At 35.3% G+C, this 25,612-nt stretch overlaps 1 protein-coding gene across 2 annotated transcripts in view; it reads left to right on the top strand.

Annotated features, from left to right (window-relative positions):
• LOC131162389 (tubulin-folding cofactor E) overlaps positions 1-16,166 on the top strand; it is a 75,432-nt gene extending 59,266 nt beyond the window's left edge. For both annotated transcript variants that reach the window (XM_058118823.1, XM_058118824.1), the window contains 7 exons: positions 985-1,092; positions 1,179-1,213; positions 9,415-9,477; positions 11,232-11,323; positions 11,406-11,482; positions 11,569-11,646; positions 15,740-16,166. In XM_058118823.1, the coding sequence (XP_057974806.1) occupies positions 985-1,092; positions 1,179-1,213; positions 9,415-9,477; positions 11,232-11,323; positions 11,406-11,482; positions 11,569-11,646; positions 15,740-15,838 (552 nt within the window). In that variant the 3' untranslated portion in view covers positions 15,839-16,166. The remainder of the gene's footprint in view (positions 1-984; positions 1,093-1,178; positions 1,214-9,414; positions 9,478-11,231; positions 11,324-11,405; positions 11,483-11,568; positions 11,647-15,739) is intronic.
• Positions 16,167-25,612: the final 9,446 nt, after the last annotated feature.

The raw sequence follows: 25,612 nt of genomic DNA on the forward strand, positions 1-25,612 counted from the left end.
GTGAGGAAGAATTTAATGGCCCTTAATCTAATAGAGGAAAACACTCTCGATCGGGTGAATTGGCGCAAAAGGATTCATGTAGCTAACCCCACCTAGCGGGACCAATGGCTTGTCTTCTTGTTGCTGCTGCTGCAGAGTTTTCTCTCTTTTCCTCTCTCTAGAACTAGGGTTTGCAGCAGGAATTTTTGGTATTTTGTGTGTTGTTGCTGCTCTGCATGGCTGGAATGGTCAAGACAGCAACTACTTGCTGCCAGCTGCCTGCCAAGTGTCTCCTTTTAAGCTGGAAACATGGCAGGACAGCAGCAGCTGGTGACGACAAGCATCCTATAGTGCTGCCATCTGTCCGCTAGGTGTTGGCTGCTGGTTTGCAATGCCGCCAGGTGGCTGTTGCTGGTCTGCAGTGCTTCCAGGTGTCACACCTGGTTTCAGCTTGCCCCTACCTTTTTTTTTTCCTCATTGCCCCAACCCTTATGTTATTTATATTTTTGCATGGCCCTTATAATTTACTTTCATCTAAACACCACCCATCACGGCATCACTAATAGATTGATTGGAATTTCCAATATCAATTAACATATCTTAGTTAATGAATGACATGGTTAATATGAACTTGTTCAATACAAAAGCAAGGCAAAAAACTATGCAAATTTATCCAAGTAATTTAAATTTACCGTTGCCTAAAGAATATGCGTTCACATGTGGATGGAGGGAAATAGAAGAGTTTTTAATGAGCACAATTCTGTTAATACTTGAAGATAAGTTGCTCGTGATTTTATCTGCATGGTTTAGTGGTCATTAGTTTCAGGACATACACACAGCCTTTGATTTTTTGGTTTTCTTATCAAGTACATGATCCTCTCTCTGTTTCTCTGTATTTGTGCATGTGTACTTGGGCTAGCACCCTCTTGGTGCTGAAATGAAACTTTTTCTCGAAGAAATATTTCACTGGCCTTTGTTCTGATTGTTCTTCTATGACATGCAAAGGATGTTAGGCTTTCTGAGAATCCAGTTGCTGATCCAGGAAAAGGAGGAATTCCAAGATTTGTTTTGATAGCACGACTAGAAAAAGTTGAAATATTAAATGGGAGTGAGGTAAACTCCTGAAATTGTGTGCAGATTGAATTTGCTTCCTTGCATGGTTATGATATTCATGTATCCTTATCTGCTACATTTGTCAGGTAAGCTCTCGTGAGCGGAGAGACTCTGAGATTCGGTATGTCTTTCCTTTCTTAAAATACTCCTTTAATTTCTACCTTAACGGCATCCACTTTAACGGACAATATTGCAAAATAAAAGTATTTTGTTAGATAACATTTTACATTTCCTTGATTTTAGGTCTAATTACATGTACCTTGCTTTCATTAGATCACCACAGCCTAAAAGCTTAGTTGTTAGGTTTTGGGGCAACAATGTATACCGTCTTAACACTCCCAAGGTGCACCAAGGTGCAAATGCACTTTGGTTGCATGTGGAAAGGTAAACAAACCATGAATGACACAACACTATCAGTGTTGTGGTTATTGTTAACGAATGAATGATAAGTGCAGGCAACAAGAATAGAACCCAGGACGTTGAAGCAGCCATGGCTGTGATACAATGTTAGATAGTTGATTTATTAAGATTAAGCTGTTAGGTTGAGGCCCAAATGATGTATATTGAGCCCCAATAGTGTTGGTTGCCCGTTGCAATTAAGATGTAAGGTTCAACTGTTAAATCATCAAACATCAGTAAACAGAGGTTAGGCACGTGTTTATAAACTCAACAACCTTGTCATGAAATGCTTAGCTTGCAGTGTGTAATGCAGCCTGTATAACATCAACACTTCAAGGCATAGTGAAACAAAATCATAGGTAAGGTTTGTTGTTAAAGAGAGTGTAAGGACTCAAAATAGTGGGAATGCTTGGCCAATGGATGGCCTTGTGGAGTGTAGAGCTTTTTGATAAGATAAAGCATTAATTACGAAATTTGAGTTGAGTTCTGAATTGACGAGCTGGATTCAAAATTTTAAGTTGTTCAGTTTCAAAGAAACTCAAAATTATAAGAAAATGCAAGAAAATTTTGAAAAAAATTCAAAATTTAAACAAAGAAAAATTACAAATCACAAGAAAAATAGTGATAGAAAAACTTGGCAAAAAATGTGCTAGAATAATTTCCTCTTTATGAAGCACATTGCTAGCTTTAGTGGGAGCTCATCATAATTCCCCTTTATATGTTAAGCAAAAGCTATAATATATTTGCTAGTTCAACCTTCTTGTGGCAATGGATGATTCAAAGCATGTTAACATTTCTGCCCATACACAACTTTAGAAGGTATCTTCTTGGGGGTCTGGTTTACTGACTTCTTGTAGGCAAATTCAGCATAAGGAAGAGTCATATCCCAAAGCTTTGTGGTTCATCTTCCCTGACAATGCATCACAACAAATTACCAAGGCTTCAATAATAACCTTGGTTTGACCATCTGTTTGCAGATTCAAGTACTGGGGTGTGGTAATTGTGCAAGTAACTCCCATCACAAAGCCTTCCAAAAAGTCCCCATGAACTTTACATCTTGGTCAGAGTGTCAGACACTATTGAAGTAGGACATAGACATAATTCTGCCACAAAGGATGCATCAACTTTGTAAGAGCAAGGAATCAATTGTGACCTAGGAAGCACCAACACTCTTGGAAGCCTCAAGTCTGTATCTGACATGTGTCACATACCAACACCAGCTTGACACGCCCCGACACGTATCAGAAATTAATTTCATTGTTTATGGCTAGACACAACGGGACATGGCTTAGAATCTTCCAGGACACGTCTTATTGTAAAACGCTGCGCTTTGTTGCCCCTTTAATCCTGTCGTTTAGAACAGAATTTTATTCGTGTTGAAGCCCCAGCACCGTTCTTGTACTGCTGGACTTCCTGGGCTTCCATTGCACTGCAGGAGCAGCGACAGACCAGTGGCAGTGAGTTGCTGACTCGCAGGAGGAAGATTTTCCTTGTTTCTTCTGTTTGAGCCAACCAGCATGTCCATTGTTGAGTTAACTGAGCATAATTGATGGAGCTTTGAAATCTTGTAAATAGGAATCCTTGATGGAGCCTTCCAAAGCTCCGTCAATTATGAAGCAACCTATGCCAATGGATGATTTCCAAGTGATAATTTGAATGGAATTCTTAAGGGATAGTAAGGCAGTACCAATGCCATTTGCTTGCTCCCTTTGTTTGATGGGAGATCACTCTTACTTGTTGGAAGACGCTGTGAAGAAAGGGGACGATGAGAAGTTCCTCTCTACCATGCAACTGAAAAATGGGTTGAGAAGGGGTGAGTAGAGATATTTTACCACGTTGGCGGTGGATGAAGAGGCAATGCTGGAGCACGTTCCTACTATGAGTACAAAGTATTGAGTTGAACAAGCTATCGCACAACTTGCCTCCACAACAAGGAGTGGAACATGAGATTAAGTTATTATTTTTGGGGGGGTGGGGGTGGGGGGAGGGGCCATGCTGGATGGCACCTCTAGAGTTTGAAGGGTTGAGGAAGCAACTTGATGAGTTATTTAAAGCAAGTTACATACGTCCTTCTAAAGAAAACATGATGGGAGCATGTGGATGTGTGTGGACTGCCGCATGCTCAACAAAGTGGCGACAGGCAACAAGTATTCAATTCCACTAATTACTGATTTATTTAATCAATTAAGTCATGCCATTAATTACTGATTTATTAGATTTCACTCCGCTTTTACTATCATCAATCAACACGATATCATATGCAAACAATATAAACCGAGGGATCTCATTTTGATCCCTAGTAATTTCATTAATTACTAGAGTAAAAAGATAAGGACTCAAAGTAGAACCTTGATGAGTTATTTGAAGCAAGTTACATACGTCCTTCTAAAGAAAACATGATGGGAGCATGCGGACGTGTGTGGACTGCCGCGTGCTCAATAAAGTGGCAACAGGCAACAAGTATTCAATTCCACTAATTATTGATTTATTTGATAAGTTAAGTCGTGTCACTAATTACTGATTTATTAGATTTCACTTCGCTCTTACTATCATCAATCAACACGATATCATTTGCAAACAATATGCACCAAGGGATCTCATTTTGATCCCTAGTAATTTCATCAATTACTAAAGTAAAAAGATAAAGACTCAAAGTAGAACCTTGATGTACACCTATTTGGATTGGAAACTCTCTAGAATCTCCTCCTACCGTCCTAAAGTTAGTCACTACTCTATCATACATATCCTTAATGACCTCCGTATATCTACTACAAACTCCCTTCTTTCTAATACCCGCCAAAGCACTTCCCTAGGTACTCTATCATAAGCTTTCTCTAGGTCATTAAAAACCATATGCAAGTCCTTCTTCTTTTCTCTAAACTTTTCCATTAAACTTCTTAAAAGATAGATAGCTTCTATTGTTGATCTCCCAGGTATAAAACCAAATTGTTTTTCTGAAATCTTTGTTTCTAATCTTAACCTTTACCACAATTTCATCGTATGACTCATAATCTTAATTCTACAATAGTTATTATAATTTTGAATTTCACCTTTGTTTTTATACAAAGGTACTAACGTACTTTTCCTCCATTCTTCTCGCATTTTCTTGGTTTTTATAATATTATTGAATAGATTAGTTAACCAGATAATTCCTTTATCCCCTAAACATTTTCAAACTTCAATTGGTATTTTATCTGGTCCTATAGATTTCCCACTTTTCATCTTTTTTAATGTCATCTTAACTTCAGGGACTTTATTTTTTCTAATAAATCTCCTATTTTTAATCTTCTCTTCGTTTGTCGCTTTCAGGTTCAATCTTTCATTTTGGTTTCCATTAAACAACTTATCAAAGTATCTCCACCACCTCTCTTTTATGCCCTTTTCTATGAATAAGACATTACCATTCTTATCCTTTATACATTTTACATCACCTAAATCTTTGCATTTTCTTTCTCTAACTCTAGCTAGTCTATAAATGTCTTTTTCTCTTTCTTTTGTGTCTAGTTTAGTATATAAAGTATTATAAGCTCTATGTTTAGTTTCATTAATAGTCTTTTCTTGCATTTTTTCTTGTTTCTTTATATTTTTCAAGATTTTCTATATTTCTACAATTTTGCCATATTTTGTACCAATTTCTTTTTGTCTTAATGGCTTTTTGGTCTTCTTGATCCCATCACCAACTTTCTTTACTACCCAAGTAATTTCCTTTGGACTCACCTAAAACCTCTTTTGCTATCCTTACGATAGAATTTGCCATTTTATTCCAAATAGTATTTGCATCAACCTTATTCCCTACTATCTAATCTCACTCTTTGTTCATTTTATCTTTGAATTTTACTATGTTATTGCCCTTCAAGTTCCACCATCTAGTCCTTGTGTATTGATTTATGTTACTCCTTCTCTTCCATTAATATGTATATCTAATACTAAGACTCTATGTTGTGTAGCCAAACTTTCATCTAAAATAACTTTACAATCCTTACAAGATAGACGGTCCCCATTCTTAGTTAAGAAGAAATCTATTTGGCTTTTGTTGTACCCACTCTTGAAAGTTATTTAGTGTTCTTCTCTTTTTATAAAGCAAGTATTCAATATAACCAAATTATAAGACATGGAAAAATCTAAGATTGTATCACCGGCCTCATTTTTATCTCCATATCCATGACCTCCAATGTATCCTCTCATATCCTATATTATCCTTGCCAATGTGACCTTCAAATCAGCTCCTATGAATGTCTTTTCAGACATTGGTATCCCTTGTAAAATACTATCCATATCTTTCGAAAATTGTCTTTCCAATTTTTCTACTAAGCTTATTTGGGGCTACGCACTAATGACGTTCACTATCTCCAGGCCTAAAGCTACCCTAATTTTAATGATCCTATTCCCTATTCTTTTAACTCTTACTACATTATCTTTTAAATCTCTATTGACAATAATACTCATCCCATTTTTATGTTTCTCTTTACTACTGTACCAAAGTTTAAATCCTAACTTTTCAATTTCTCTAGCTTTCTCTCCTACCCATTTCATCTCTTGAGGGCATATTAAGTTACTTCTTCCCGTAAGAGTCCCTATATTTCAAATTGCTAATCTTATCGTAGTTTCTTGTGCTAACTTATTAACCCTCCCCTTTATATTGATCCAGTCTATTCCCTTGATCTAGGTGAATTTGGACAAATTTTGCTAAAATTTTGAGATTTGTATAAATTTTGGGTTATTCAAGGAAATTTCGATGAAATTTTTGCAAAACAGAAGTCAGCTGTAATTTTGGTTTTGAGGGTGGTGGAAAGCAAATTTTGACATGCTCCTATAAGGATATCACCACTTTAAGAAGAAACCATGCATGTAAGTATACACAATACTTTAAGATGGTGGATTTGAAAAATGAGTTAGTGGAAGTTATTTTTTGGGAAGTCAAGAGTTGGAGGCGAAAGACTAAATATACATGGGTTAGAGAGGGTGATTGAAGCTATTAATTATTTCATAGTTTGACTAATGGTAAGAGGAGTGTTATTAGGGGGTTGGAGGTGAGAGAGTGAGATTATTTCCAATCCTAGTTTGGGAGCAAGTGAGTTTACATTTTTCTTTTTCTTTTTATTTTTTATTTTTTATTTTTTGCAAATCTTTTTCCGAAGGAGGAGGGAGGAAGGCCAATGATTGAGGGCTTGGAGTGGAATCCCATTTCTTTGGATTCGCACTCTTGGTTGGAGAGACCTTTGGAGGAAAGTGAGGTTAGGCTGGTAGTGTTTTGAGATGGACAGGGGTAAGGCTTAACGTCCAGATGGTTTTAATGCGGATTTATTCCTGGATTGCTGAGATATCGTCAGAGTGGATTTACTGTAGATTTTAAATGATTTTTTTAATGTTTTTCCAAGTAAAAGCATTAATTCCACTTTCACAATTTTGGTGCCTAAGAAAAGTATATCCATATTGCTGATTTTCAGCCTTTTAGTCTGGTTACTAGGATGTACAAGATTATTGTGAAGGTGCTTGTGAATAGACTGAGTTTAGCAATGGGAAATATCATTTCTCAAGCTCAAAGTGCTTTTGTGGGGGTAGGTTGTGGATACTATTTTGGTGGCTAATGACAATGTGGAGGATGTGCTGAGGAATAAAGGGGAGGGCAGTTGTGTTTAAATTGAATCTTAAAAAGGTTTATGATCAATTGAATTATAAAATTCCATTTTTATCAAAATCCCTGGATAAATAAAGTGAAGAATAAAGACACCTAAAATTATTATTAGCTTTTCCAACTAATCCTGATTCTTTCTCTGATTTTTCTGTATTTTCGTGATATTTCTGAAGTTTCTGCAGAATTTCTCCCTCTCCCCCCCCCCCCCCCACTTCCTCTATTTCTATCTCCTCCACCTTCTCTCTCTACAGGCTAGACCTTACCGCAATAACTGAATTTTTTGCTCGAAGTAACAGGACAAGACAGCAGGTGCTGTAAGTGTACTACAAGGTGTCTCTTTCCTGATTTCTCAAGTGTCCAGCTCCTCTGTTTTTATATTTTGACCCCATATTTTTTATTGTTCTTTTTAACCTATATTCTCTTATTTGATCATATACAAGCCCCTCTTACCATAGTCATATTCAAGTAATCTTATGTGAACTTAAAGAATGTATATTGATTTCCTCTTATACAAATGCATACATATGCTTAATGTGAATTTATTCAACATAATAACCTGGATCGAAATTCAAGCTACCATGCAAAATATTCAGTTTAATTAGATCTTTTGGGGATTATATTAAATGGCAGGGCTACAGAAGTGGTGCCATGTTTGACTCTTAACTTCTTGAATAATACCTTTTGGTCTTTAGCGGTGGCTTCCATTCAAAGTTGAGTGTCCAAACTAGTTTCTGAATCAGCGTAGTTTTTGTATGCATCTTCAAGGAATCTGAAACTTCTGCCTAATTTTTGAGTTTAGATCAAGTGCTCTTGCTAATGTTATTCTAATCCACCACATCGATGTTGATCACAATCCACAGGATTATAGAATAGATTAACTTGATCATCATTAGTATCTTCCTTCTTGAGTCTTTCCGGTAGGTCCAGCTGTCCAAGGGCTTATGCTCACCTTCTGTTATATTAATATGGACTCCTGAGCAATCTCTATTCTAGTCTTGCATCTCTTGTATGAGTCGCTTCATCATCCTCTGTATCTCTAACATCTCTTGGGCTTGGTTCTACTAACTCTCTCCCTTCTTGGCGCCACAGCAATTGTCAGATCATTCTTCGGGTTTGATACCAAATTGATGTAGCAAAACAGGGTATGTTGTAAAAGAGAATGCAGGGGACTAAAAAGAGAGGGCAGTGTGGATCAATATACTCAGATGAGGACTGGGCTTCTAGAGTCTACCAGGGAAGAGAAGAACCATCTCTCTAGATTTTTTGTTTCCGAAAAAAACTGCAATGCCTTGTTACATCGAATTAGAAAGCCTTGTATGGCATGAAACCTTAATGCAGAACAAATGCTAACCCTTAAAATAGGTTTTATGTCAACTATGCAAAATAACATGAGAAGAACTGAAGAAGACAGAAAATCTATCCAAAATAAAATTGCTATGGTGAAGTGACAGTTGCATATAATGTGTCCAGCTACAGTGTAGAACCATAACTTGTGAAAAAAATTCAGACTTATGCCCCTGCATCGCTCCACTGCCTTTTGTTGGACATCTGTAGGCATTGCACTAGAGTGCAACCAGGCACTTGTTGAACATACCCCATGCATATGAAGAATTCTAATGAATTTTGAATTCTGAACACATGGCTGACTAAATATTGACATATGTTAAGCAGAGTGATTACACTGGGAAGTCCCTACCATATCCATATGCTGCCAATTAAAAATTTGCACTGCTGTTGTGCAATGTCAACACTATTGGACAGAACAGTCCGCATTTGTAACTTTTCATTATGATTATTACTTCTGCAAAAGAGACCTTTATACCTTCATCAGAACCTTATATTATTGGTCTTTATTTAATGCTACATGCTTTTTATCTTGCAGTTTATTTTTTTAGTTATTGTTCAAATATTTTTTCTGCATCTGTTTAACTCAGAATCAGTCGGCCGGCCAGGTTGAGAATCAGGTTAAGTGGATTTATATTTCCCAAGAAAAAAGGGAAATGGGGATTAGGAAGAGAGAGACAGAGAGACGAGTGTCTAATATAATATAAGAAACGATTTCCACACAGAAGCTATAGATGATGTAATAAAATATAAGAGAGTGACTTGGAATCTTTCTTGAGAATCAGGTTAAGTCGATTTATATTTCCCAAGAAAAAAGGGAAATGAAGATTAGGAAGAGAGATACAAAGAGATGGGTGTCAATATAATATAAGAAACGATTTCCACATAGAAGCTATAGATGATGTAATAAAATATAAGAGAGTGATTTGGAATCTTTCTTGCAGGTATGTCCGCTTGGTTATGTCAAGCTCGCATGACAATCTAGAAATTGAGCAGCTCCATCCCAGGTGAATTTTGCTCCACTCACCATGCTTTGCTAGGTCAAATCCTTGAATTTGTTCTCTGTTCTGTGGTTCACAGCTTGAATTCATTACAGAACAGAATATAATATTTATTAAATTGACCTCTGTAGTTTAATAAAAATATTGAATTTATAGAAAGGTCAACTCAGCAAACTCAGTTTAGTAATTCATGGTCTGTTTGGTGAATGTATCTAATATTCTAATTTGATGAGTATTATTTTTGTGTTGACATCAACTATTTCTGTTTTTTAGCATACTTGTCTTACACTGTCAGTTTGTTAATGAGAATAATCAGATGGGTACTTCATGAATAACCTGGACAGGCGTGGATTGTCTATTTTTGTGCTTGGTAAATTTGTAGATGTGTATGTGGTATATAATCTATAGGTTTTCATATTCTGAGAAAGGTTAAGGATTAAACCATGTAAAGTTGGCAAATCTGTTGTGATGTACTCAACCATATTTGTAAGAAATGATGAACTGATACTGATTTTTTACATTATGGTATTAGCACCCTAAATTTTTATTACTAATTAAAAAGTGCTGCAATTGTTCTCTGGCTTTTTATCACTGGATGGCATTTGGAGCCTGTTGAAGATTGAAAACAAGATATGGAGCCCATGTTTGGGAGTAGATGCTAGGATGAATCACAGAGCAATGTTTGATATTAAGTTTGTGATGCATGAGACTTGGAAGCCATTGCAATGGTGATAGAAATTTAAGAAAACTAAGGGGGAATTAGAGGTGGAAGGGAAGCACAATAAATGCAGATATGTGCAGCCATTGACTTTTCCTTGAATTCAAAGGCGAACTACCTAGAACATACCCTTTTAGTTTTTTTTCGTCTTTATTTTTTTTGCAAATCCAGGAGAACCTAATATCAGGGAAATCCGTATTTGTTAAAGTTAATATCACGGAATAAATTCATTTTAAAATCATTGTTAAATTATTAAAAGTTCCATTGTTTAAATTTCAAAACTAGGAAAATTGAGCAAATGCCTAATCCATATAGCATAATGATGAAGGCATTGGATAGGTAAAATGAGTTTAAGTAGCCCAGGTCAAATTCTTATTGCTGACTAAGGAAGAAAGTAAAACTTAAAAGACTATTACTGATTGCAATGCAGTTTGTGCATAGAGCAAGGGTTTTAAGAGTACTGTTTTCAGTTAGGCAAAACAAATTCTGTTCTGCAAAGAGCATTCCCTTATACCATATACGTATTAAGGTTGCTAATTAACTGTGGTGTATAAACTAATCTTTTATAAGGGACTAGTCATGAGTAAAATAAATCAGACTAATGTCACTTGGGTGCTGCACCTAGGGAAGCATGTTCTCTGGTTTGAATCTCCTGTCCTTTCCCCTTGGATCACCAACTTACGAACCAAAATGAGGGGGGCAGATGTCACTCTCGTCTATTTATGACCTTCTGAGTTCTGATGTATTCATTAGTGTAGGATATGTGTAAACTTCTTAGTTAACACGTCCAAGTAGGTTGGTTATAATGCTAAAAATATCCTTGCTGGATGAGATCTTGTCTTGGGAAATGCTAGGTTTTTGCATATCTAGCCTGGCAAGAGACTTAGAATCCTTCACAGTTTTAATTAACTGGAATTCAACTTTTGTCCAAAATTATGAGCCACCTTTCTTCCGTCATTACACTAAATAATTTGCTGTGGTTTTTCTCAGTTGTTAATTATTATCCTAATATTTAATGATCTATCATGGGCTGAACATATAGGTTTTCTGAGCTTAGAAAAATTCATGCAATTGAGGATGAAATACCGACAATTGGAGCAGCAGGGCCTCAGAAAATGGCTTCTGGACTTATATGTATGATCAAAAAATTTTGAGTTCAGCTGCTTTTAGTAATTTAAGTGATGGTTATTACACAGTTTTCATATGCTTCATGCAGCTATTAATCTGAAATGTGTTGGGGCATCAATTGGCGAAAGGCCAGTTTTGACAAAGAAATTGCCAGCCTCCACAACAGTAATTATCCCATCCTCTCTGGAGAATCATGTGCCTGACTGCAACTGTTTTTGCAACCTTACATTCAGATATTTTATCTGTTTTAGGTTGGCAAGCTAAAGATTCTTTGTGAGAGCTTTCTCAAGCTAAGGTCTGTCAAGCCAAAACTGTTTTTCCAAGAAGAGGTTTGTATTTATCTCATGTAATTTGTGCTGACTGAGGGTATTGAAACCAACGCGATTCAATTGAAGCAAAGCAGTAACCTCTTGGTGATTAACAAGTGTACATATTTTGATCCATTGATTTTCGGAAATATAATAGAAGGAAAAAATATTTCCTAATAAAATTAAAATTAAATAAAACGTAAATACTTATTAGAAGTTTAGGCGTAGAAGGATCACTGTCCTTAAATCCGAATTCGTGCTACAAAGAACATTTCTTAGTGTATATAGTCACTAGGTGCACAACCTCTAGGATTCCTCAGCTGACTCGATTTTGTGTGCACTCACAAACACCAGAGCTATATAGTAGATATAGTGTCATTTAGTTACCCAACAAAACACAAATCTAAAGAAAGAGTAGAAGATAAAGTTATTTTGAACGAGAAAAAACTTATCTTAAAAGCTGGATCATAGTTTATATAGGTAAAATTTAGTATTACCTCCAGCATCATAAATACGAAACCATTAAAGCAGTAGTTAATATTCTAAAAACGTTAAAACTAATATTAAATTTAGCATATATTTAATTAAAATAAAATTAAATAGGTACTTTTTTAATTTGAAACATGCAACATTAATACGGTAATACCAACATTGTTGACATTATACGGATTGCTGTTTTTTTTTTTTTTTTTAAGTTATTTGACTACTAATTAACCAGTTCAATCTTTGGGAACAAAAGAGGACAATACAAATTTATGAGAAGAACAAAGGAACTGTGATATTGTAGAGATTCCTAACATCCATTAAATTTTTTCCTTTTTTCTGGATTGCAAAAGAAGATGAATTTATTAGAAGAGGATGAATATACAAGGAGAACCAGAAATCCTCTTCAACAAATCAGAGGAATGAGAGAAAACAAAAAATACAAGAAAAACAATAAACCAAAACTTCACAATCAGACTAACAAAGTCAACTAATCCCTTCGGATATCAGAAAACCTCACTCCTTTCAAAAACCAGCAGAAGAAGACCAAAGTGAGGCTAAAATAATGAATCTTCTCCCGTAACAAAGATATATTCATCTTTTTCCCCATAAATATACAAGCATTACATCCAAAGAAACTAAAGTAGCATTTGGGAGCGTGGGTTTTGGGTCTTAGATTTGGATTTTTGTGGATTTGGGCAGAACTAGATACAATTTTGTATTGTCCAGGAAAAGGAGATGGGAAACTTCCATTTTCCTCCCATCCAAAACTAAGATCTTTGAGAAGGCCTCCTTCCAGTGCTTTGTTCAGCATGAGACTCAACACTTCCATAACCAAAATAAGCAATAAGGGGGGAGAGGGGATCACCCTGCTCCAGACCTCTAGAAGATTGGAAAAAGTCTCATTGGCAGCCATTGATGAGCACTGAAAAGGTTGGAGTTAAAAGGCATTATTGGATCCACCTACATCTACGATCTTCAAAAGCCTTTCTTTTGAGTTCCAAAATATTTCAAGCACAAACAGCTCATCTAGTCACTGCCCTACTTACTTCAGTTCCACAAATGTGTTGAAAGTACGGTGTAATTCCAAGAAAGGGGTTAATTGGGTATTTAAAATTTTATTACGTGGAAGCTTGACTTATTCTAAATCTTTTTAACAATCTCAATCACCACACAAAAACTAATCAACGAACGGCTATACCAATAAGCAATCCTAGGTATATATGAAATTAAAAACCACAATCTAAATTTTACCTTCAGCAGATTTAAATATTTTTATCAGAATTCAGACAACGAACAAGTATTTATTTAAAACGAGATTCAACAATATAACTCAAGCAAGTAGCCTTCTTATGCTTCAACAACCAACCAACAGAAATAACTTTACCTCAGCCAATCAAATTCAATTCAGAGTTTCAGCAATCCTGATTTTCAACTGGAAATTTAAACCATACAAAGCATTCACAAACAGGTTTAATTAGTCAAGGTGATCCCAATCAAATCTCAGCATTCAATATATTTTCCCAATAAATTTAAAACATACACAGCAGTTAATTAGTGCAGAAATTAAAGAGAATTAGGGAAAGAAGATAAACATAGAGATTTTTTACAAGGTTCGGCTTCCTGCCTACGTCTTTGCCCCAAGCAACTTGCTATGAGGATTTTCCTTACTCATGGAGTAGCCTCTTTCCATTGGAAGGTGGAGACCCCTCTCTAGCAACAACACCCTCTCGCTAGGCAACAACTTGATCCCCAAGTCATCAGTTTGCAAAAACAGCAATACAGTTTGCGTACAATCAATTAACTCTCACAGTAGAGCAGATTTTGTACAAAGATAAACACACTATGCACTCTTAATAGCAATTTGCAATGAAACTCACAAAGAAATTAAAGGTTTTCTGATTTGTGGTATGAGAATTTGAGACGATTGAATCAGAAATCTATTTAGGGCTTGAAGAATACGCACAACAGCTTTTCAAAGTATGAATCAAAGTATAATCAGTGAGTATGTATGTGTATTGGTGCCCTAATGCGCATATAATAACCTTTACATAGTTTAGGAAGAAATCTTACCGTTTTCCTCTAGTTTGGAAACCATATCTTAAAAATTAGGAAAGAAATCAGCGCAATTTGTAAGTTTAAAACATGAACTTCAGTTGCCTGAACCATTTAAAATATGCACTCCCGAACTGGCAATAGCGATTCAGTCACCTAAACTCATGAGTTCAATCTCTTGACCCTACTCGGGTGATCTGAATTTACTTCAGTCGCCTATACCAACTCTGTTCTGATTTCTTCACATTGGCAGTAGCAATTCAGTCGACTAAGTATTTTTCCTTAGGCACCTGAACACTCTGTCACTCAAATTTTTTACATATTTTTTATTCCAAAACTTGTTAGTATTACTTTGAAAAGAATTTTGGACTTGTAAAAATATTTTCTAGAATGTAAGCAGGTCTCTAAGTTCAATATTAATTCCTAAGAGTTTCATAAACAAATTTGAAGTTTAAGAGTACTTATATGAGACTTCCAAAATATCTGAACAACAAATCCTAAGTCTTCGTGTGTAGAACCTTTAACTTTGTCCAAGCTTTGTCAATACTTCAATGTATTTGTTTTCTTCATGACTTGTGAATTTAAGCTGAACTTCATCCAATCTTTACAAGTTTCACCATTGTGCTTGAAGGAAGATAATACTTGAAATTTAAGTTGAAAGCAGAATTAGAATCCTTGGTTTGTTATCATCAAAACGAAATTAAGGCTTGTTAGGCCAACAAATGTGTCACGCAAGAACAGCTCATGTAGTCATGCACAGCTTCCATATTTTCAAAATTTTCACACAACAAAAATGACTAGCTATATGTGCCCTCTAGTCTTGGTTTTTGTTAGTCAAACTAGTTTTTAAACCAATACGATTTATCTTTAAAATTTATTATATCTGAAGCTTAATCAACTTAAAACAGATTGTACAATTATTCTGCAAATCTCACCCACATCCTTTTATTTTTATACCAATACTAAAGTTATTTCCATCATTCGTTTGACATTTTTTCTCTTTAAAATTTTCATGATAAACTAGCCAACCATATCACCAAATATATCTCAAGCCGTTTGCAGACTTCTTTGAAGATTTCCATTCAATCCTACAACTTTTACATTTTTAATCTTTTTTAATGAATTTTTATTTTCATGTACTCTGTGTGTGTGTGTGTGTGTGTGTGTATTAGCCTTTCCTTATTAGTCATGGGTAAGTTTATGCTTTCTGCTTGATTTTTATTTAATAGATTTCGTATATAATACAGTCTCCTTTGTATCTTTGTCTTTAACTAAAATACAATTTTCCTCACTTTTTATGCATTTGGTATTACCTAGAGTTAGACTCTTTTCTTTCCCCAGCCCCAGAAAGCTTGTGAAGTTTGTATATGTTTATCCTCCCACCTTAAATACCTAGGCTAGTAGACCACTTCCATAGTTCTCCATAGTTTAAAAAATTATCATATTATGTGGCCCACATGCAACTTTGGTATTTTTTAAAGCATTCACCGCACACCAGGCATTCTTTTTTCTAGTTGAATGCTTTCTTTACCAAAACTAGCTAAAGCAGGAACAAGTACCTTCTTGCGATTTGCAGGGTTCCCCCTTGCCAATTTCTCTAGATGAGGAAATGGCTTCATTGATGGACCTTGGAGTAGGCAATGGATCAACCATTCTCATTGATGAGGAGAATTGACGAACTAAATCATCTGTCGAAGACTATGTTTTGAATAAAGGGATTTTTGATTGATTGATTGATAATCGACAATCCTGGTGGTCGTGTGTGAGATGCTTTATTTTGAGCAGAGGGTATTATAAATTTATTAATATGGAATAGCACTTGTTTGCAGATTTCCTCTCTTCTTTCACACATATATGATTGTGTAATTGGCTGATGATCAACATTGTGCATTGTCCCGTCTGGCCTTTCCCTCTATTCATACTTGTGCAATTTTGGATGTTAACTATCGTGATTGGTTTTTGTTTCTGTGAACAAATATTGAAATTTGGACTTTGTAGAGGCAGGGAATTTGCAAGTTTGTTTTATTTTTCTGTCACAGGGGAAATAATCATTGTAGCTTCTCCCACCATATGTCAGCCCTCGATTACTTGGCCAATTATATTTTTGAAATTAAAAAATTTGACAGGCCTCAAGTTGCAAATGATTGGAGAAAGATTAAATCTTGTGTATGAATCTACCCTTTTGTTAAACTTAAGAACTGGTAACTGGTTTTGGCTTGTGTATCTACCCTTTCGTTGAACTTGAGAACTGGTAACTGGTTTTTGTTTTTTTGGCTGCGTTACATGTATTGTCCCCGGTCTTCACCCTCATTATGCAGTTAACACTGGATCAATGGTTTATTCAACATAATACTCTCTCTATCACACTCTCTAAAATTATGCAAGGTGTTTACAGATTCACTTGAAAGTTTAGAGTATCATTCTTATTTTTATTTTTTTTATTTTCATTTCTGTACAATGAATAAATAGATTAAGTAAACGTATTTGCTTACCTTGTCAATTTTTTGTTTCTATTGATGGTATTCACTTTGTGAAAAAGCTAAAAATCAAGTTTTATGGTTTTCAAATGTGTTGATAACCTGTTATTAGAATATATTAGTATATAAAATTAACTTTTTGGATTAAATTATTTATTTTATTAATAATTTTTAATTAAAATTAAAATAAAAATATCCATAACTTTTTGCTTATTATTTATAGTTTTCATTTTAAATTTTTGTTTCGTAATTTTGGACAATGATACTAAACGGCCTCTCATCTTGCAAGAAGTAGTTTTTTAGGATTGGAAATAGGTTCAAGGTGGATGCTCGTAGGTGAGGTTGGTTGTCGGAGCTTGCAATGCAAGGATAATCTTCTGCATGTGGCATGTGTGACTAACTCATTTCTTTCAACTCGAGAGTTTGGCTTCAAAGAATAGTTAGTCTGGAATTTTAGAAAAATTGAATTGGTCATGTGTTATTTACATTGTTACGATCAATATTTCTCTCAGCGACTAGCTACAAAGAGAGAGTATTCGGTGCATCTAGATTAATTATATTTTGTCGTTCTTATGTGTCTTACACATGATAACAAATCTATGTATTTTGACTAACCTAATGTTTGTTTATAGTCCAAGGCACCAGGCACATGGCAATATGTTATTGGTGTACCTATATGCATTTTAACGGCTACATATTGGGTACACTAAGCATGTCTAAAAGTATCCCAGAGTATATGTGGTGCTATCATATTATGTCTTCCAAATTCATGAACCATGGCTTAGACCATGCACAAAAGTCTCAGTTCATTTGCAAGGTTGGGTAGTAGAAAGTGTAGAGATTGTTTCACATTATATATAAAAATAAAATACAATTGTGTATTGCTAGTTGTTTGTTTTTATTGTCAGTTTTTAATTAACAACCTATTGAATGGTACTTTAATATTCAAATTTGTAGTTTAAATTGTTCCATCCACAATGTTAATTAAATTAAATTAAATAATTGTGAATTAAAAATATAGTAATTTTACTTTTATTATAATACTTTTAGAACTTGTATTTATTTTTTTGATTTTTCATTATTTTAATCAAATTAATTTTTTAATTGTGTGAATTATTGTTGTTTATAAACCAAATGGATTGTTAGTTTTTAAGTTTTAATTTTAAATTTTCATTTCTAGCTTTTGTATTAATATCCAAAAAGTCCCATAGGAAATGTCACCTTATGATTCCTATTGGTGATTGGGCATATTTGGAAATTTAGAATGCTTGAGTCAATTCTTTCAAGTCATAAATGATGGCTTGTAACTCTGTTGCAAAGTATGTTCAACCAATACTAATATAATTTAAAAGAGACTTCCACATTAAACTCGGTACTAACTTATATAAGATCAAAAGACATCTAGAGATCAATAGAAATGATGTAACATTCATTAACTAAAAGAAGAGGTTAGCACATCAATCCTTCTACTTAACATATTCATAGTCAACGTGTAATTCTTGTGATCCATAATAAATAACCACTAGTAGAGAAATCAACGAGGTATTTTGAATCCCTATAAAAATGACCCTCTAAGGAAGGTAAGGTATGTTTTCTCTTTCTCTCGTACTCCTTTTTTGTTGTGATCATATAATCCTTCCAAATTCCTTAAACGTCAGAGTTGAAGCAACTCTTAAATATAATTAATCAAAAGGGAAAGGTTTACAAGAACAAAAGAAATACATGAAACTCTTACAAGAGAATTCTTGACTCTCACTTACTCTGCCTAACTAGAGGATAGAGCCTCCCTTAAATAGATGAGGAGTAAGGGAATATGCCCTAACATCTTGGAATATGTTTTCGACATAATATTTTTCCTTATCTCCTTTACACACCTTTTAATAAAGTTAAAGCTGATTGACAAGGAAAAAACACATGAAGTTGAAAAGCTAAAACTGACTAATAAAGACAATACACAAAGATAAAGTTGACTGACAATGATAATACATATAAATATAAAGATATGGTTGGAATTGCTTCAGTGGTCCTTGGGTGGTCCATTCAGTGGTCCTCTAGTGCTTCAATGGTCCTTCGGTGGTCCATCGCTTCAGTGGTCCATTCTTGCCTTATAATCCTCTTCTTCTTCAACTGGGTAGCCTGTCATTTTCTCCAAAATCTTCAATTGTCTCATTACTCTTTATTTGTTCCACATAATAGAGTGTCAACCTATTCATTAGGTAGGTATTGTAGAAATGGGATAACCATACTGTGTAATGAGAGCTTTTGGCTCTTCCATTATCCTAAAAATGCACTGGATTGAATAGATCTTATGGTAGTCTATCTTAGTCAACCTGATTTATGTGGCATAAGTTTCTTTTATATATATATATCAATCCATTTATGAGCTGAAAAATGCCGATTTGCAAAGGAGTTTTCTTTGATGCTCATTATCCTTTCATAGATGGGAGAAATATTAATATATCTATTCTCGTCTTGAATTTGGATTTCACCTTTGAGGTGAAAAATGACTAATAAATATAGGGACCCTATAATGAAAACTAACTACTCAATCCATTATGGTTTTGTTTTGAAGAACAGGCGCCAATCCTTAAAGTAACTATACTGACGAGGTCTTTGTCTCCGGTTTGTTAAGAAGGCATAAGTTCAAGGTTTGTGAAGGATCATACTGAGTCGGTAGGTCCTTGTAAGGTACCAAAGGAGGAAAGCTTCTTTAGGGAAGGTAGATTGAGAAAGTGTGGGGACCTAAAGACCATTGATGAATGAAAAAAAGGGTGTCAATCTAGGTTTTTCATTTGTGCATCGGCTAAACCATATTTTGAAAAGAGAAGAGACTAAAGACCCTGGATCATTTTGTGGTTTCCCTTATTAATAGTGTGTCAAAGAATGTTATCCTAGATTTCACTCAAAAAAGTCTAGACTAGTTGTGAAAGGGTCGAGAAAGACGAGGATGCCATGAGAGAGAGAACTTGAGGATGAGTTTGGGGATTTGTTGGTGGCGGAGAATGGAACCCAGGAGTATCTTCCGTTTTTCGATCGGCGTCCGTTTGGCCAAGGAAATCCAAGAGAGAAAGAAAGAGGGACGGAGAAGAGAGAGAGAGAGAGAGAGAGAGAGAGAGAGAGAGAGAGAGAATTGACGACCAGTTGGGGGGGCGCCTCTGTTGATTCCTCAATTCAATTCGTTCCTCAAGAATTAGGAAGGAATGTATATGTATATATTAAATTAACATTATATATATACATCTTTATTCCAATTAGTTTATTTTTTAATTAGAATACTATTCATTTTATTTGTTTAATTAATTAATAATTAATATTTTTTCCCAAGTTACTACAAGTCCTTTTCATCATTTTTTTTAATTAATTAATAATTAATATTTTTTCCCAAGTTACTACAAGTCCTTTTCATCATTATGTCTTGTTGTCTAAGAATGAGATTTATCTTATTATGTTAAAAATATTCTTTATACATGAATATCTTGCATATATGCTTTATTGTCATTTATATTGACGTTGTTCTCAAATCCAATGATTGTCGAGACTTATCTGTTGCTCATATTTGCAGGATTGAACTTGTGATTATTGGCTAACTCGATTGGGGGAAAGCTCTTGCCAAGTGTCGCGCGGCCCTTCGTTGAGCCTTATTTGGGGGTCTGTGACAGTTGGTATCAGACCACAGTGTGTGCAAGCACCATGAGTAGCAAAATGAGAACTTCAAAGTCTATAAAGACAGAGCGCGTTGAAGTGCTTGAGGCAAGAGTGACAAAACCCAAAACCTTGGAGACGACTCTTCAAACTCCAAGTGTTTGTGACGGAATTTTCAAAAAAAAAGAGGCATGTCAATAGAGTTTGAGGCCACCAGAGAAAACACTAGAGGAAACCTCTATAGCGCATCTGAACTTGAGAAGAGAATTGTGGAACTTGAGAAATTCACTCCACATATAAAATATAAAATCCCTAGATAAAAGATCAATAGATCTTGAGGGAACATTGAGCAGTTATAAGCCTTTGAGAATAGGCTAAAACACATTGAGGGTGTAATGTCATCCTTTACATCCCAAGGGGGAGAGCCAATAGAGCTTCAGGCCTCCCTACTGGAGTTAACTGACAATTTTTATTTAATTGCATAAAATGTCAAAGAATCCATTAGCACCCTGAAGGAGGATTGGAAGGAAGTAGGCAAGCTCTGGAACTTAATGGACCAATTTCAAAACAACTTACAGGAGGTGAGTGCTAAGTTAAATGCAGTGTGTTGACTTTTTGAGTATGATCCCTGGTTTTGATTATAACAAACTGCATGTTACTATTGTTTGTGTCTAAGTACTTGAACAGATTAATCATTCAGATCACACATATGAAAGTGAAGTGAAAGTCAGAAAGGATTTAAAGCACATTATCATGGATGATTCCATGAAAAGTTAAAAGTAAAAGAAGAAGATATTTGTTTTAATTGTATATGTATTTTTGTTTCACTATTTGGTCTGTAATAATTTATGGTCTGTAATAAATGCATCACATGCATAATAGGTATTTATGCTCAACATGACCGTAGATTAACCATAGGGGACCAAATGACCGTAGGGCACCCTTCAGTCGATCGATGTCAAATTTTTAGGGTTAGCTCAAATACCACAGACTGACTTTAGGTCTCAAATTATTGCATGAAAAAGCCCCCCTATAACTTAGAAGTAACAAATATGTGAACAAGAGTGTCTTTAAAAGAAAGTTAGGAATTGAATGCACAAAGTTAGTGTGTTCGATCGACCGAACGCTAACACGCAGAGCAACTTCGGTCGACCGAACCTCCCCAAGGTCAAAGGTTTGACTATTTGGTCGACCAAGCTTAAAATGAGCGTCAACACCCTAGTCGACCGAACTAGCACATGGGAAAATCCCAATGCCCTGGTCGACCGAATTTGAAGTAGGAAAATGGCCCAGTTGACCGAACATCCAAATTCGGTCAACCGAACTTAACCTAGTCGACCGAACCTCAAAAGTTCAAAAATCACCGTAAGTCTAGTCAATCAACACCTCAATTCAAAAACACCCTGGTCAACCAAACTAAGCAATTTGATCAACCGAACCTCTTGGGTTGTTCGAATTTTACCGAGGTTAAAACATGATTATTTTTTATTAACCATACTTAAACTTTTTCAAAAATACTAAATGAGTCTCTAGCGGTTATATTTTTATGAATATCTATAAGTACTAGTTCATTTGGAAAAATTAAGCATGAATTAGAAAATATCATTAGCCAAAACTCTCTAAATTTCAAAACCCTTATTTTATCATATACAAGCCATAAATCCATCTCTTACTCATCCTACTTGCTAAAATCCTTTGGTAAGAGTATTATTGAGATTGTTTATATTGGCTCACACTCTCATTGTTTTTGTTTGATGTTGATTTTTCGAGAGTGAGCTTGAGAGTCCCCTTGTGATTTAATTCATAAGTCTTTAGTAGAAATACTCTTTAGAGCTTGTGAATCTTGCAGTATTGTTGCAAGTATTCAAAGGCTTGTTCTTGTACTTTGTGAAATATTTTTCAAACAAACTTGATTTTAAATATATTTTGTGCTAGAATTTTGAGGAAACCATCTTAGCGATATTTTAATTATATTCTTTGAAAATCTTTGAAACCCTACTTGTGGTTGAAATATATTTACATATTGTTTCAAAAATAGATTAGTAATACACTCTTGCACTTGATTGATTATTGACATTACCGAGAGTGTTATTACACATTATTTGCACTAAGTTTATAGTTCATATCTGGTTGATGTGCATTGGTTAATATTGATACAAATCTACTTGTTGGAGAAACACATATCTTTGTACACAAAATTTGTATTGAATATCTGTTGTATTCCAGGCGTGGCCTGAGGGGGCATTGATCTAACCCATAAGGATCAGTTGTTAGGGTCTTCTCCGCCCCGCAAGGAGAGTGTGTAAAGTTTGAGGTTAGCCTTGGTAATTTGACCTAATTGTAACTGGTGCCACTCCACCCATTAAGTGAGCAATAGTGGTAATCCTCGAGCTTGCGAGCTGAGGCAGGAACGTAGGCAGTATTGGTCGAACCCCTATAACATATCGTGTGTGCACTTTATAATTCCGCAATTTATTTCCTGCACATGTATGCTTAGATTTAATTAATTATGAATGCGTGCATGATTTAAATACTGTGAATAATTGGAAAATACTTAGACAAACCCTAGGTTGTGTATTACTGTTGCTGGCTAATTTGACCTAGGAAGAAATTTTTTAAATACCCAATTTACCCCCCTCTTGGGAATACACCAATTCCAACACGGTGGCACAAAAGTCTCGAAGGCCGATAACTGATACCATTTTTGGTTAATGATTTCTATTAACCAAACTAACCGAACAAAGGGAGCTCACCGAACCGCACCGAATCGAATTACCTTTTCGGGTAATTTGGTTAATCGAATTTAACCAAAATAATTTGAAATTAATTATTAAAAACAAAATATAATTGACTTTCTTTTATTATATAAAAAAAAAAAAAAAAAGCACCAAAGCGTGGGGATGTGACCCATGTAGACAAACAATATGCATCAAAAAGAAAAAAGATGGGGATACACACAAATTTCCCACAAAATCAACGAAAATAATGTATATCAATGCTATTGTCTCCCCATCACATTCAAAACAGAAGACTCAAAATTAGTTTGTTTAATGATCCTACAGTACTAACATCTCTATATCTTCTCCTCGAGGATTCATTGATTCCTACTTCTCAAGGCTCACGAAAAACAAGGGGCAGACCTCCCGATCTCCTTAACCTTGTGCTCACTTCCCCTATATCATACCAGAAATAAAACAGTTCAATAATCTTCTATGACATGACATACCGCATCCCTAACAAGTAAAAACACATAGCCCTGGCCTCCGCTTCGCCTTTCCCCCATCCCGCCCTTGACATATCATATATATCATACTAATTTATATTTAAATATTAATTAATTATTAAATCAATTGATTTGGTTAACCGAATTAAAATTTCTCTTAACCAAACCGGTAAACGATTAACCAAAGTTTGGTAAAATCATAACCGAACCAAACTGACCCCGTTTCTTAACCAAATTGAATCGACCAAAATTGATCAATTAATTCTTGTTCCGCCGAATTATGCTCACCCCTACCTAGGAGGGACTAAAATAGGCTTTAAAGGCACATTTTTACTTAGGAAATGCGCAATACATGGCACATTGCAAGGTATATGACTTACAACAAACAGACTCGATAAGAAGTTATGTACGGGAGTTCCAAGCCCTAATGCTCGACATCAAAGATATTGAGGACTTGGACAAAGTATTCCATTTCCTTCGGGGACTCAAAACATGGCCAAAGAATGAGCTATGAAGGCAAGGGGTTCATGACCTTACCTCTACTCTTGTAGCAGACGAACGACTAGATGATTTATTATACTCGACCCTAGCAACATTCGGACAATTAGATGATTCCTCAAACAGTTCTTAGAAGAGTAAATGCCCAACATCCACCAAAAATGAACAGAGATCTAGCCGAAGGGTAGGGATCTAATAGCTTTTGGAGAAATAAAGGACCCTTATCAACTGGAGAGTCGAAGGGTAGAGACATAAGTAATGAGGAGTATCGCCCACCAATTGCCTATTTCCTATGCATAGGGCCCCATTGTATAGCAAAATGTCCAAAACAGAAGGCGTTGAACGCCTTGAAAGCATTCCAGGAGGGAACAGAAGCCTCGAAAACATACTTGGGATAAAATGGGTGTATGGTGGGAGCTTTAAGGCTTTTGGAGAGTCCCTGAGAACCTAATTAGCAAAAGGGATGTGGGAAACAAAATTGCAACCTTGATAAACTCAAAAAAAAAATTATGTTTCCCTATTAGATATAAATTAATTTGCATTAATTCATTGAATTATTTTGCAACTAATTATGTCTTGTTGAGATGGTGATAGATTAACACCCAACTCTCCCGCATGCTTTTGGCAACCCATGTGATGGACATTAACTGAAAGCCTACAAATTCACAAAGAAGCCTTCAGGAAAAGGGTGACGACCACCATAATTTGAAGCTGGAAACCTAGCACTTGGAAAAGTATACACCACATCAGCAACTTAAAATTGTCCCATGTTCACGAAGAAGATCCGTACAGATAGAAGTCCAAGAGATCAACCATCCCCAAAATGAAGATTGTAGCCAGAGATGTAGAGAAGATCCTTGAAAATGAGTAGTCAACAATGAAGGTTGCCAACAACAATAGTTAGAAGAAGACAAAAAGAAAAACCTCTAGCATGTCACAGAAGATTCTAGATTTCATGAACATCAAAACAACTATAGAACCTGAAAACAAAAGACTCCTTATGGCAGATCAACGAGGACATCGATAAAATAAGTGGGGGAGGATGTTAAGGGGTAACAATGTAATGTGGGTTAAATGGGGAAGAGAGATAGTTTTACATGTATTCTCCAGGGATTTATAATGAATATTGGAATTACTTGTGACAATGCTTGTATGGTTTGTCCCTTTGAATGAAATAAAATGAGTAGTCCTTTCCATTGTTATGTCTTGTTGTCTGAGAATGAGATGTATCCCATTGTGTTATGAATATCATTTATACATGATTACCTTACCTGTATGCTCTATTGTAGTTTATATTGACGCAATTCTCATTTCCAATGATTGTCAAGACTTATATGGTGCTTATATTTGCAGGATTGAACTTGCGATTATCGGTTGATGCAGTTGGGGAGAGCTCTCATCGAGTGTTGTGCGGCCCTTCATTGAGCCTTATTTGAGAGTCCGTGACACTATGATTTATATAAACAGGTTGGGTTTGTGTATTTATTAGTAAAATCCTCACTTGGATTTTATTAATATTAAATAATATTTTTACAAAAAATTAGAAAAATATATAATTATCTTGATGAGGAATCTAAAAGATTATTCATCTCTTGGTGATTGGTTGATA

This window comes from Malania oleifera, chromosome 8 (assembly GCF_029873635.1).
Source record: "Malania oleifera isolate guangnan ecotype guangnan chromosome 8, ASM2987363v1, whole genome shotgun sequence".
In the NCBI taxonomy this organism is placed as follows: domain Eukaryota; kingdom Viridiplantae; phylum Streptophyta; class Magnoliopsida; order Santalales; family Ximeniaceae; genus Malania; species Malania oleifera.